Genomic DNA, 15,728 nt, shown 5'->3' on the forward strand with positions numbered 1-15,728 from the left:
GCCGCACACGTTATGCCCAGTAACATGAAGCCATCAGTTTCAAGTTACAAATATACCATAAATGCCATAAGTAATTTATCTTTCTGCTGCGCCTGGGAAAGTAAATTTGGGATTTCTAAAAAGTCTTATTTGATGCTGATGTATTCTGATTGCTACTGCAAATATATACGTTTTTATCATGCATAAGCACCGTTTTGATGTGATGGCCAAAGCTCTCAAAGGGTTTGATGCTGATGGGTGGGGCCTTGAGAAAGGCCGATAGGACTTTGAGACGCCCTCCCCAAATAATTTTCAGTTCAGTAGGACTGGTCTGAGAACAATTTTAACGTGCTGTTTACTCTAAGGCATCTTGGTTCTAAAAGCGATTGGAAAGTTTCACACACATACATTTATGTTTGGAAGAGGCACTGCCAAATAAGCCTGTAAAAAGCATTAAATCTAGAATTTGTTATTTTACTAAAGCATTCCAAAAAATTACATTAGTGATTGCATTCGAAAAATCTGGTAACACTAATTTCACCATTGAAATATGATTTCTTTTAAAAGCCTTTTCCTTCATGGTCCCTGCCATAGGATCCACCCCAACATCTGGATAACAGAATCCAGGCTGACAGACTAATGCACATGTGGAGGAGTGTGTCTGCTACTTTGCTGCTTCTCAGGACAGACACATTGTCTCCCTCTCCTTCTCCCTGTCCCCTCCTTTTCTTTTCCTTTTTTTTTTTCCCCTCCTTCCTTTAATAAGACTGCACATGTCTTCCAGCTCTCTGCTGCGAATGTGACCAGTATGCGATATTGTTTTGCATCGACACAGAACTTCTGGCTTAGGTGATACCAAGCGGTTACTGCCCCGGCTTTGAATGCTTGCTAGGTTATTAACCGGCACATCTGGCTCTCTCCCTAGGAGGGTGAGTTCTGCAGTGCCCCAGGAATTTCTTTCATACACCACTTTTATTAGCTTTTCAAAAGAATACGGATTACCACTGAAAGGAAGACTTAGGTCATTTGCAAGCATATTGGTCCCCAACCTGTTTACCATGTTTAAAATGCAACAATAACCAAAACTCATTATTTGATTTTCAGAATTAAGATTTCATCATTTTAGCACAGTCCTATTGTTCTTGTATTTGAAAGGTCTACTTTACTGAAAAAAACGGCTGGTGATTTGTGATAGATAGAATTGAAAAAACACTTCAGAAAGCCACAAAGATAACTTAGTTTAGAAATAAAGCTCCCAAAACATTAACTTCTAACCCTACTTTTCCTGCGGACCTCAATCCATCATCACAAGAGGGAAAAGTGTTTCGGGCTTAATCAAAAGAAAGAAGTGCATGTGAAAGCAAGTTTATCTCCCTTGCCCACACATGGAAGTTACACAGGACGTGGAGTTTGACTGCAAGAATTATATTACTATAATTTCCCATCTGGACATCCTTATTTCAGCAATGTCAGAGTGGCCTTTTCTGGTTTTGTTTATGTCACTTCCGAAGCAGTTTAAGACAACTGGGAAAACTACTTTTGTTTTCTTACTGAAAAAAGTTCCACGTGGGGGAGTTACAGAGGTAGCTCTGCAGGTCTTTCCTTCTACCTGCCTAGCAAAGCTCAGCACTCCTGACCAAAGCTCCCTGAAGCAAGCCTGGCAACAAGCTGCCTGCCCACCTCGCTACCTACCTTCCTGCCTACCTCCCGACCCACCTGGAGCTCCACATTCCCAGCAGGAGCCTTCCTCCATCACCTGCGACTGCTGAGCACGCTTCAAGTGCGGCCAATACTCTCCATGCAGAGCTAAGGAAGTACAGAAACAAGCAGTTTGCTGGACTTGCTAATCAATCTCTTCTGAAGCCATGTGAGGCCAGATTTTCGGAAGCTGTCGGCACTCACCAGCTGCCATTGTTCCAAGTGGGAGTTGTTTGGCACTCACAGCTTTTGAAGGGCTGGTATTTCACGTAGGTGTCTAGATGGGAGCTCTGCTCTCCACTAACCTTTTGCAATTGCTTTTGGCTAGACAGATCATCCAGAAATATCACATTGCAAAGAGGAACATGTAAGCACTCACAGAAAGCGTATTTTAAAACTACGCATAAATAGCCCATACTCCAGCCAGGAAAAAGAAACAACATTCTGTGATTTCCCCAACCAAGGGGGACAGCCAGGCAAAAAGTTCACAAACTTCAGCAAATTCATACAATGAAAACAAAAACAAAACAAAAATTCCTAATTATGTAAATGAAAACAGTGAATGTTTTCAAGAATGTCACAATCTTACTTGGGAGATTTCTGCCAAACAGAACAAGTTAAAAGTCCATCAGATAAAATGCTGATATCTTTAGATCAATATCAAAACAAAAGCAACGTCTACTCAAAACTCTAAGCCATAAATTCTAGCATCAAATAAATTACAGACAACAGAACGCAAAGATCTTCTCACCTGCTCACGTCTGAATCTTCTGAAAAGCCCACCTTGGCAGCATTAGACTTGGCATTATTCAGTCAGCTTCAGTCTTAAAAATAACCACGACTCATTTGGTCCACTAAAGTTCATGGAAATCCTTACAGGGTTTTTTGTTGTGCTTGCCTATAAATTGCATTGTCTTCTTAAGGTTTCCTGTCCTGCAAACAGAGGCACTAGCACAGAGATTCAACTGAGATTGTTTTCCCCCTCTTCTGCTGCTTTTATTTAACACACACACCAAAAAAAAAAAAAAAAAAAAAAAAAAAGGAGAGAGAACTGGTAGAAGTTCCTTACAGGAGTTGGAAGAGGACATCTGCAGGCAATTTAACATGAGGGTTTGTTTCTGTGTCAGCTGGCAACCCCTGGATAACTCTGTCATGTAACTTATATGCTAAAACATGATGTAGGACAACCAGTGAGATGGGTAAATATGGCAGCACATCAGTTTTATTTGATTAAGATTTATACTTTTTCAAAGGGAGCAACCCTGCCATAAGCTATGAAAACAAATACAACCCTGCAGCCGAGAGAACGCCCCAGCCTGCTGCACCCCAACAGCACTGACGTCCACCAAACTCACCTTCCACTGCAGCCCATGACAGTCTCTCCCTTCCTTCCAGTGCAATCCGTAGAGCATCAGAAAACAGTTTTTTTTCAGATGGGGAGGGGAATTTCTCCATTCCTTTCATGGGGAGACATCCCTCACAGCAGCCCTCTCTTGATTCAGCAAGGATCCAGCTTATCCTCCCTGGCAGGCGACGGCAGCAGAATATGGAAGGGCTCACGCAAGCACGAGGCTTGGCCTGAAATTTGTGCCTCAGTCCACTGCTTCCTGCTGATTTTGAAAGGCTGCTCAGGAACATAGACTGGTATCTAAAGAGAGCTCTGGAGATAACCCAGCTCACGAAGTTCCCCCACTCCATGTGTTTAACTTCCTCCCAATTAGAGGAATCTGGTCAAGTGAGGAAGTGAAGAATCTCATCCATTCTGCTTCCACTTCTGCTCTTGCATCAGATCTTATGCATTTTGTCATTTATAGCCACGCATTTGAACTGAGGCACTGATTAGATTCAATTGTTAAAATTACCTTCCTCCCCCTTCCTCTTTGTGTGCATGCTTTGGTTTGAATTATTAGCAATTTAAAAATCAATCCTGCAGTTAAATGTTTAATGATATAATTGCTTCTGTTGCCTAAATTTGTTTAGTTTGTGCTTTATTAGCATGTAATAACTGAAAGTATATTTTCCTCTGTCCGAGTTAATAATGTCTCTGCAATGGCTTACATGCCATTAGCTGACTGGCTGCAGTTCTGGGACAACTCGGAGAGAATTGGACAGATTTTTCTGAAGCTGTAACTAAGGAGTAGGTGGCTTCCTTTCGTTTCTCTAACTGAATGAATCTGAATTGTCAGCTGGCCTCCACTTCAAGTTTTAAACATTTTTTTGTTCATTCTGAGTTCATTTTGAGGGCTTCTTAGTGTAACTGTTGGGCAGGGAAGCTCCACTGTCCCAGACCTGGATACGCGTGCCAGCTGGGTCCACGCCACGCAGCACGCTGTGCTCTGCAGCCCTTGTCCCCAGATTTTCTCCGTGCAGAGGTCCTACAGGAGGGCCCTGCAGGTCCTTGCCTGCTGACCTACACAAGTTCCTTTGCAAGGAAGCTTGGGCGCTGGGAGGAAGGTGGCTTAGCCTGTCTCTTGCCGACAAGGCAGCAAGGACTGTGCCTCAAGTGTCTTCAGACATCACCTGCGGTTCTGCTGTGCAAACCTCTGCCCTGGGCCCTGACATCCAGACACAGGTTTGGGACACGGCTGCTCCTGCGCAGCCCCCTACTCCCTGCTTTCCAAAGGATTACTACACTTGTGTAAAACGTCATCTTGATGTGATTATATTGCTTTTGGCTTTGGAGCTAGCTTGTTTGGAAAAGGCTTGGGTGTATCCCTAGTTCTGTGTTACATATTGAGGAGATGCCATGTAAGATGGGATTTGGTCCATCTAATGAAGATCCACCTACAAGTCCCCCTGAGCCTCCATGTAAACAGTGGAAAGACACAGGCGCTTCCCAAGGACAATTCACCTCTTCCTAATTTAGGTCTCTCCCCATCGTCTAAAGAGGGGACCCAGAAACTGCTTAAACTAAATACCAACCAAAAGCAGCTAAAGTGAGGTGAGTGTCTCGTCCAGCATGTCCTCAGGGTCTCCTTGATCATTTGTCATTTTAAAGTTATCCCATCTTACTCTACCTTTCCTCCCCGGAGGGCACGAAGCAAGTGTTACTGTTCACAGTGCCAGGCCCTGTGACAGAGCAGGAAACACAAAACACAGAGGTAAAACGGGTTACAGGTTGGGGAACAAAGCTCCCTCTCCTATTCCCAGCTGGTCCCTTAGGGGCAGTGGCAACAGCGTTTGGTGCGTGTTCCGATTTCCGATGCGGTGAGATTACCACTGATTTGAGCCAACGTACCGCAACGTGCTCCTTCTGACACCTATCTGAGGAGCGCAGGCGGTGAGCAGCCCGAGTGCTGGACGTGCTCGACGCAGGATTTCTCACGTTTGCAGGATTCCTCCCACGTTATTCACTGCTCCGACATCTGCCAGGTTTCCGGGTTCCTGGAAAATCTCTATATATGACCAAGGCAGTATGGACAAATAATTATGTCAGCTCATCCTGGAAGACTTGCAGCGCACCGCAGATTATCTACCTCTTTTTGAGCACTACTTTGCTGAATTTGAAATAGCAGGTTACAGTGTCCTACCAAACTTTTGCTGCTCTGCAAGGAGGTGATAATGACTGCCAGCAAGTTTATCTTTGATCCAAGGTAATCACAGACAATATGAAATACATAATGCACATGCTAAACACTCTTTTCAGGCCTCAGCGGCAGAAGAAATTGATCCCTTTCATGTCACAAAAAAAACAAAACACTGCAAGCAACAGAAGTACTAGCCTAGGGATGTAGGGGATGTAATACAGTAAAACTCACCCACATTTGTTGAGCTTAACCGTGTTGTAAATCTGGAGGGGAACATTTGGGTTTTGCAGGCTATTAGGCAGCAAAAAGCTGTATTTCTGAGCAGGGCCTGGTAGTGAAGGGAACAGGGCTCACTGGCAAGACAGACATGGGAATTCAGAGGGACAGAAGCGGTCCGGTCATCCTTTCCGTTCTTCTAGGGCAAAAAGGACAGGATGCACATTTGCAATACAGAACCCAAAATTGCACCAGGAATACACCTATGGTATAGAACCGGTTTCTCTTTCTAATGAAACATGCCTGCAAATACCCAAATACCAGCTACTGGCTTGAGTCAAAGAAGAAATATTTTTCACAGCAAGAATTTGAATTGGCTTGTGAAAGAATACTGAGTCTCACAATGTCCTACAGAGTAACGGGCAAAGACTTATGGCAAATGATAAAATAGCAAGTTGGTGGAAGGTATCTAATCAAAAGTCCATAACTGTTTATGAGGTAATGTCTGTATTAATAATCTAAAGAAGGGGATTAAACAGCACACCAGCAAAAGATATTACACCCTGAAGTCAACTTTGGGACACCAACAGGACTACTGAAATAGTCCAAAAGAGTCTTGAGGAGATTAGAACATGGGTAGGAAATAATGAAGTAAGATTTCAGATGTAAGGAGGATGGTTGTCAGTACGAGTGTGCAATATGAGATCCAAATGAAGGCGGGAGGGAGAGAGAGGAGGGAGAGGAGATTAATTTTTTAGTATCATGTGCAGAGGAAACACATCCCCAAGCCTAAGGGAAGCATCTCGCCCCGTCTGTGGGCTGCAAGAACAACAGCCCTTGGACTACGCCTTCCAGCTCGAGGAGGTGTTACCAGAAGGATATCGACATGGTGATTCGTGACCAAGCAACAAATATAGCTGATAGCAGGGCTGGATGCAGCTGCAGTGGTGGGGGGGAAAGGCTGCCCGGCCCCCATCACCTGAAACAGACTGTGACCAGAACTAATGCGGACAGGCTGTGGGATACTTGGCAACCTCCCCTGAGATCTCCCTATAAATCTCCCTCTTTAAGAAGGTGAGGAGGAGCAAAAGCAGTGTGAAATTAAAGGAGTTGGGATCTGTAGAGAGCAGAGCTACAAAGGCCAGTCAAAGAGGGGAGCAGGGTGGCTGCACGTGAGGAAATGCTTCATGATAATGAATCATGGGGGATAATCTCCCAAGAAAGGTTAAAGATGACCCACAGCTCATGGCCAGATCAAGGTAAAATGTAAATCCAATGTACTTTAAACAGTAATATTTGACTCACTGGGAGATAATCTCTGTACATCTTTAGCATTTGCACTGTTTATTTGTGTCAGGATAGTCCTGGGCAGGTAGTTTCTGCAATCACTTGTCAAGGAAGGAGGAGACTGTCATTACAACCTCTCGGAGTCCCAAGGCTGCCCACATGCCGGGCAGCTGGAGCCCCCCGAGGCAGGCTTCCTTGCACCCCATCCCTCAGTGCTCTCACGGCACGGCCTTGGAGGCAGGAAACACAGCACCGACGCTTGGGCCAGTGGAATTGCTGGCCCCGTCTGCCAGGATGGCCAGGACCTAAGAAGGAGGAGACACCTACTTTGGCAGTGGGCTTGGGAGAGATTTACAGCAGCAAAACAAACCTGCAATTTGGGAGTGCTCTGTCCCACCCCAGGCTCTAGAGGGGAGGAAGAGGAAGGGGAGGAATCTTTTCTGCCAGTTTCCCCAAAGCCTTTTTGTCCCCTTTTTGTCCTTGTCCCAGTCTGTCTTGTTTGTCCTTGCCGACTTCTAGCAACTTCTCCCCACCCTCAGCTTGCCACCTTGGCTCTAGTTTCCAGGACCACCCGTTTTATGATTTCTACCCACCAGCGGCAGAAATGTCCAGACTTTTAACCGTCTGGCAGACTGCAGAAATGAGATTTGAATACATCTGACTCCACATAACAAAGGGTTAGTGTAAAGCATATATATCAGCCAGAGCATTGAAAATGCATTTGGTATTCTTTAGTTTGCTCTTTCCTGCTTATGAAAAAGATAATTTTTGTTTAAAAATGGCCTCACTTAAGGAACTATCCATGCCATTAGTCCCCAGAACAATAGAGATTAAAGTCTCTAGACCATCCCCTATCAAAATAACATACTTTTCTTTGAACATGTCATTAACACTGTTTTCCATCTGGCTGTTGGCAGCAATCTTGGACTTGCTCCGAATTGCTGAAAGTTCATCAATTATAGTACACAGAAGCCATTATCTCTCTTTTCCTTTAGCAAGGAGGTATTTGCTCAGGCAGAGAGAAGGAGGTAGAGTTCAAGAGAAAAGGGAAAAAAAGGAAAAGAAAAAAAGAAGAATTTACTCATGTAAACTCTACGGCCATCATTTGGTTACCATCCAGAATTCAAAACTTCTGAGAAGTACATCACAATTTCTGCAGACAAGGAGATTCTAACTTTCAAATACAGTAGTGATTCTGGCATTATTACAGGTAACTGATATATGCTGACGGCGGATGGAAATAACACACCAGATTTTAAGCCTGGCACTTTGGAGGCTCTGTGAACGAGCGCTGGTGCAGAGGAATGTCACCCACATTCATTATAAGCTCAGTTCCTTTATTTTATGAGAACCCAGAGTAAACCATGGCAATCATTCAAACAAGTTTTAGCAACTGTGACCCAGCTAGCATAATTAGTAAGAAGCGTAGTGAAATTGAAACAGCGGTGTTACCCTGTCAGTACAAAAGCAGGGGAAGAGCTTTTAACGTTTTGCCAGAATAATGAATGAAGTACACAGTGAGGGGTAAGCAAAGGGGATGGGACTTACAGCTACTCAGCAGCTACTCAGGATGGGACTGCTGACACTGATGCTTTTTCACATCTGTCACCGAGGGACATTTGTAACCCACGAGACGAGAGCCTGCACGCAGCAGTTAGCCCGGAGCAGCTGTCGGGCTGCAAGTTTGCAGCCCAGATAACCCACAGTAGCTTGTTCACCTCTGTGCGCTGGGGCCAAAGGCACTGTCTCACAGCTAGAGGCCATTGCTGGCAATACATCCATGGGGTCATCACCGACTCATACCTGTGGGAGGTTTGGCTCGTTAGCCAATGACTGCCAGGAGCAGTTATTCCGTATTTTCTGGAGGGGACGGGAGTATGTTATCAAATTGACTCCAGTGGTGACATACTGTGATACAGTAGTATTACATACTCCATATGGATCGCCTACTCAACTATGCTGCAATGTGTCTGCCATTAGCTTACTTCACATGTGACTTTGGGCAAAGCTCTTTGTATCTTTGGCTCAGATTTCCATGCTCTCACTCTTAGCTGAGCTGCCCAAATATCATTTTATAAGAAATGAAAGAAGTGCTTTAGCAATGCAAGGAATCCACAAAGACTAGGCTCCTAGCTTAGTCAAGACTCTAAATAGAGATGGGAGGAAAAGCCTGACTTTATGCTCCTTATCCTGGAGGATAATAGTAATTCTACCCTCCTTCCCTTCTTGTTCCCCTTGCCCATTCAGGCAGAGACTGTATTGTGCATACAAAACTCTCACCATAATGAAGTCTTGGATCCTATTTAGAAACTCTACAATTCCAGGAAAAATAACAGATTATATCAGACCCAGAATATGCTCCTTAATGAATAATAGCAGTTAAAAAGATCAGATTTAACCATAACACAACAGATTAGGTACATCCAGCAGCATCTCTACACTGCCACAGTTTGAAATCCAGCATATTCTTTGGCCAACAAAGGAGTTCTGGGATCAGGTTTTGTAATAGTTCCAATGACAATATGGGATGCTGTGCATGGAAATGTGCATGTGCCACCTAATTCATAGCCTAGGCACATAAATGCTAAATTCAGGAGTAATTTTCAGAAACAACTATGGAGTAATTCTTCTATTCCTTCTGAGAAAACAGCTTTTCCTTCATTGTAATATTAGGTACAGCTTTCAGATTCGGTAACCTCGATTTGATAGATTCAGAGGCAACAACTTCTAGTTACATCCGCAGAATAAATGAGGTTGTACGGACACAGACCATCTGAATTTGGCTCAAAGTGTTTTATGCACTTTGAGAATTTTTATTAAAAATGTCCTCTTTGATTACGCTATCTGGGATGTAAAGCATCCCTGTTTTTCAACTTCTACAAGGGAAAAGGTGGCTACGCAATCCCCAAGCACCTCTGTTCAGCTGCTGCCATTCACTTGTCTCTTCAGTTATCCCAGATCTCAAAATCATCACCAAGGAACAGAAAAATCGCACCACCTAAATATACATAGACCAAATCTTCCACCAGCATAAATCAGCCTTGATTCAATGAAAACTACACACATTTACACCAGGTTAGACCCCATTCCTGATGAATGCAGTGATTCCTTTACCTACAAGCCGTACCCTGGACTCTTCCTCTCCCAGTGAGGGCCGAAGGAACAGCAGTGACTCATTTTTTCCTGAGAATCGGTTCCACAAAACCCTCTTGCAGCAATGGCATAAGCTAACTAAAGTCAAACAAGCATTTGATCTTTCCAAATGAGGCTGCTGAAAGCAGAATTTAAGGCTTAAAAAACCAGAAGTTTTATTGAATGCTCAGTATTCACAAAGCATACTTCACTAAAAACAAAACATGCAAATCTCAGGTAGCATTTGCACAGTGTTTTTGTGACTACTGTTACGAGAACTAGAGTTTAATGAGTAACAGAAGAAGAAAAAAATCCCATTAAAACATATGTGTAAATGACAGTCTTGCCCATACAAAGCAACAACGTAGCCACCGACTTCTTGAGAACACCTCTAACCTTTCTTTTGGATTTGATGAGATATAACTCTTCTGAAGTTGTTTTATTTAATACCAGTCTAAGCAACTAGATCCTTATGTACATCCCAAATGACAAACTACCCGAAACAAACTAGTTCAGACTGACAAAGGCTCAACTTCCTGGTGCAAACTGTATTCAGCATATTCATGGAACACTTAGTTTAGAAAGATAGCAAAAATGGCACGTTTTCTAGAAGTGACCCTTCGTGTACATTTTGCTGTGTTTGAAAACTTCTGTTGGTGACAAAAGGATCTTGATCCCCTCCGACTATAGACAATAATCTTCCTTAATATTATGATTAAGATTGAAAATTTTATAGCACTCGGTTAAAATTACAGCCCCTTTCAGTGACATGGGTAGGATGAGAGGTGAGGACAGAGTTGGTTGCAAAGAGTCCTGTCTACAAACTCCTCACCAGTGTGCAGACTCATTAGAGAAAACCCGTTCTGGAAGAGTCCTTTCAACTATCAAAAACTGCCCAAATGACTGTCCAAAAATAATTTCTTCATTCTAATTAGGGATACTGGATAGCATGAAATCATTTGTCTTGCTTTAAATCACAGACTTATTTTCTTAACAGTTTGCCACTAATCCAAACTAATGGTACTATTTTAAGACTTTACCAACAGCAAACCGTATTAAACTAGATCCCACAAACCACTGGGCACACACTCAATTCTATCAATGTGAGTAGTCTTACTTATTTCAGCCCTCTCACAGGCACTAAATGTGTGTGGAAGTGCTCAAAGATCAAGGTCAAAATTTCCCATATTTTACTGAACTGGAACTAAAGGTCCGAACATACACATCCTTCTCCTTGTCCACATCAGATATTTCTTTCCTTTATGCTTGGGCAAAATACAAGGCTGTGACTCACATGAAACTAGACATTAGGGAGCAACAGGAACACAGGTTCGCCATATCAATTCACCATATCAATTATAGATGCTTCATTCATGCTGAAAAATGTAAAGCTTAATCTTTAGTAGCTATGGAATGAAGTTGCCCAAACAAAACGAGGACACACACATTAAGACATGCAAAACATTCCCAAAACTGGACAGGATCTGCCTGGGCACTGGAATCTGGCTCTTACCATTTCTCTTTCAGGAATGGAGCAGAAGAGCTGTGAGATTGGTTACATTTTCTCCTGGTAGCGGGTAATGCACATTTTAAAATAGCACGCATAAAAACTCACATAATGCAAATGAAATCACCCTTTGTGCAAAAAAGATGTCTCTGAATATTCATACTGCCATATTAATTTGTCTTTCACCTTAATTTCCTCCACATGTTGAGGCAGAAAACTTAAACCTTAAAATCTGTCAAATCTTAATAATTCAGACACTTCCTAGAAAGCAATCTTCAAAGTTACAGCTCTAAATGTGCATGAATAAGGCTGTCTGCTTATTCTAGACAATAAAAGAAACAATACCATGTGACCTTCCTGACAGAATACAGTTAACTAAACAAAACCATATCAAGGATGACTGTAATGAACCCAATTTGTCCCTTCTACCTCATCCCAGCAGTGAGAGATAGGAAAAATCGTCACACCAAATAGTCTTTCCCACGTCCCATGCGCTATTCTTTCTTGTGGCTTATTTTTAAGAATGTAGTTACATCCACTTTTAGAGTCCAAATGAACAGAGCATCCCTGGCAGCTTTCTGAAGAATGTGTTTAGACCAAAGCAGGCCCTAATGACATAAACAGAAATGTGAAGGATTTGATGTCTAGTTGGCTAGCTTTCCTATCCCAAACACAGTATTAAAGTAATTGCCTTCCTGGCACCCTTTTTCAATGTAACAGCAACTTCTGCATGCTGTTCTGCTGAAAACAGACTCCTACAGGTTCCCTTGAACACATCCCTGCAGAGATCTTTATGCACCTCTCTTTTACTTGCTGTAAGAAGATGCATGCATGCCCAGCCTCACCCTCGCAGACTTTTGACTCCCATGGTTAAAAAAACCTGCTTCAGATACCACTTTTGGCAGAAAGCATGAAACTGAGTTATTCTTAATGTTATTTCTAAATCTCCTTAAAATTTTGGAAGTCTTACTGGTTGAAATCCAGGTGACAAGCCATGTTGAGGCAAGACTGCTTATTCTGGGGGTGCTTTTCTGCTCTTTTTATAAAAACAACTGAGGACCAGAAGACTGTGAAAGCACTGTTTTTTAAAAACTTGGAGACAGTGAAGAGACGAGCTCCCACACTACTGCCAGTCGTTCTAGTATCTAAACACAATCCAAAAACACTGTAGGGAGATATATAGAGAGATTCTTTCATTCACTGTCTTTTAATGGGAAAAGTGAGTTGCTTAAAATAATATTTCATTTTTATTCAGTTAAAAATAAATAGAAAAATGAAGCTTTTCTGTAGAGAGCTGCTGACTGCTAGATAGCAGTCAGCTGAGAAGAAACTCCATGAAAGAAGTTGTAGAAAATGTAACGTTAAGGAAAGACAGAAAGGCAGTCAGAAATAATAAAAGAAAACTTTTCACTACAGCCCGCTTAGCATGGCTGATTATTTCTTTTGATTACAGCAATCTTATTACGCCAGCAGTATGTTCAAACAGCAAAATCCATGTGAATGATAAGCATGCAGTTTCATCATATTGTTTGTATATAAGGATCATCCGGCTTTTCCCACCTAAAACACTGCTATATAAATGTCCTTTTATTTTGAGAACAAAGAATTACTGTTCTTCTCTAGAAGCCGTCAGGAAACCGTTTCCAAACAAAACCTCTAGATGATGAAATAGTGAGGCAGAAATAGAGTATCCCCCAAAGCGGTCAGTTTGTAAGTCTCAGCCGCTGTTGGTTATGTGCAATACCCCAAAATGGCTTGGCCTTAGCAACACATCATCAGCTACGCCTGCTAAGTCTAACAGGTTCAGTAAAAAAGAATAAGAAAAACATGGTAATGATAGTCATAATAATAGTAACAATAAAGCAAAACCAGTACAACACCTTTTGAAATGTAGCAAAACAATGCTGTTTTTAAGGCAATGGCACAGTTCAATGTCTACAGTCCTATGACTTAGATAAAACTATGCACTGAATCTTTTCAAAGGCATGTTTGTTTGGCTTTGAATTTTTGCACTGTGCTCATTTTCCTTCTCCAGTTGGACTTAATGTTTACCACTGGCTTTAACGGAGCAGAAGTGGGGGTGTATGAATTCAGTAGTTTTCAAGTAGATGTATTTCATCAAGCATACCAAATACTAAAGCATGATCAAGGGGTTTTAATCTTAGAAAAAGTTACCCTCAAAATATCCACATACTTCAGAGCACATCAGTACAGATGTCAGCAACAAAGACTGCAGGACTGACTCAGACAATAGCGTAAATACGGAGGAATAAAAGAACCAGTGCTGCACAGTAGCATAATTTATAAACATACAAGAAAACCTGCAGTATGTATACAAATTCTTTAATTTTATCACTCTCAAAACATCTGAGGACTCACAATAAACAGGAAACTAACCTTGATGTGAGCTGCTGGATCTGGGACAGTCTGAATCATGTCCTTTAACAGGCCAGCGTGTTTACCAGGAGCTCAGATCCCAAGGCAGCTGCATAACCAAAGAAACAAAAGTCATATGATTTTATTTTAAAAGTTTATTTTCAATAGAAATACCTTATCTTTTTATAGACTGATAAGCATCTTTCCTTCCCCAGACCTCCTCAAGAACCAGTACAGCTGAAGCGCTAAGACATTTCTGTTTCCATACAGTCTGTTAGGATATATTTCATACAGGAGAAAACAGTTGACCCTGAAATTCTTACGGAAAATTAGTCTTTTTCTTCTGTAATGGACCAGTTTCCCTCATTAAGAACTCTGGGATGCGCTCTGCCCTGCACAGCCCCATTATTCACTCATGATATCAGGGATTTCCACAATTCCTTCTTCCCGATTTAGAAACATACAGCAAGATTGGGACAGATCTGGAGCTGATATAAATAAGTATCATTTCACTGAAGTTGTGCCCATTTACAATAGCTGCAAATCTGGTCCAGCCGCGCAATTAACAGAACTTCAGAGCATGGATCTTCTGGGATCCCTTATCCATGTCCGGTAATAAAGTACAGAGGGGTTGGGGCAGGCAGGGTGCATTTGTCTGCATGTGCAGGGGGTGGGGGACCATTAAAACAATTTAAAATAATAACAATATATAATGTAAATAATGTAGAGTACTGCTCAGTAACTAGAACATCAAATAACTGCTAATAAATTGGGATCGATAAGTCAGGAAACCAGAAAACATGTGGAAAAATGTAGGAACGTGAATGTCATTTAAAGTAATCTGGCTTTTTCTCCATTCTCCCTAAAAGCCTGGAAATTCCCATTTCTCACGCAAGAGGTTTCCTTTTGCCTATGACCTTGAACTTCTTTCATCTTTTAAAGCAGCAAGGCACTATCAGAAAAATAATCTTTTTCCTCAGCATTATCTGTTCTCACATCTGCACTAACTTGCAGATCAAACTGCAGATAGCTTTTACCTATTTACTCAGGAGAAATGTTGATAGACTGACTTAACATTGAGTTGCAGCTGGCCCCAGAAGCAGTCCTCACGATGTAAGGGAACCATTTGTACACTATGGTACTACAAAGTGCAAATCAAGATATCACCATTTACATCTTGGTCCATTTCCCCCTCACCACTTAAAGGAGCCAGCTTTGTCCCCCTTCAAATCCATGAAAACTAAGCACGTAATTCAATGGCCTATTAAGAGAAACCCCAATACAACCCAAATTCCCATTTAGATTGACCTTTTCTGCACTTTCCTCAGCTATCTGTGGATGATCAAATGGGATATCGATGTCATGGTTTTAAGTGAACGTTTTTCTTTCCACAGAACTTCAATATCTTCAAAAGCAATAGATGCTTGTTTTGGTAAAACGGAACTTTCAACAGCAATGTTGTTCAGAGTTAAGTCATATAGGAACACTAACAGCACTGACATGCCTTTCAGTTCCCTTCCCTTCCCTTCCTCCCTTCCCGAGTAAATCCACACCCGCCACATTATTCATTGGATTTATGGGATACGTATTTTAAGCTTTCGAAACATCATACACAGAATCTGGAAACCGCTAAATTTCATTTACGCTGAACAGAAAAATATTTTGAACCCAGGGTTAGATCATGTTTTCACGTTTCGCATACTTTCATGGCAGTGTTGCCATAACGGTACCTCACCCCCAGCAAAGACGCCTACCCAGCAAAGAGGGGACTTGTGCCACATCAGCGTTTATTTCTGTCTCTCTAATGTCTGCTCAGCGTGCAAGGATGCACTGCGTCTCTCCTCCCTACCCATGTATTTTACTTGGTTAACCCAGGTTTCAGAAGAGAGGTGGGTTTAGATACAATTTGGGAAGCAACTTCCAACAACACCTAGACAAAGAGATAGGTCTCTGGATGCTCCTCACAGAGCTGGGTACCTCCGCCCCTCTTCGTCCCACAGAAATGC

At 42.2% G+C, this 15,728-nt stretch overlaps 1 protein-coding gene across 2 annotated transcripts in view; it reads right to left on the reverse strand.

Moving 5' to 3' along the window:
- The window catches only part of ERG (ETS transcription factor ERG), a gene marked incomplete at both ends in the record, with an annotated part of 103,826 nt that extends 90,038 nt beyond the window's left edge, over positions 1–13,788 (reverse strand). The window contains one exon of one of the 2 annotated variants that reach the window (XM_082014414.1): positions 13,744–13,788. In XM_082014414.1, coding sequence (XP_081870540.1) covers positions 13,744–13,782 — 39 coding nt within the window. The remainder of the gene's footprint in view (positions 1–13,743) is intronic. The other variant, XM_082014413.1, reaches the window with a different exon arrangement.
- Positions 13,789–15,728: the final 1,940 nt, after the last annotated feature.

This window comes from Phaethon aethereus (assembly GCF_964289735.1).
Source record: "Phaethon aethereus genome assembly, chromosome: 1".
Lineage (NCBI taxonomy): Eukaryota > Metazoa > Chordata > Aves > Phaethontiformes > Phaethontidae > Phaethon > Phaethon aethereus.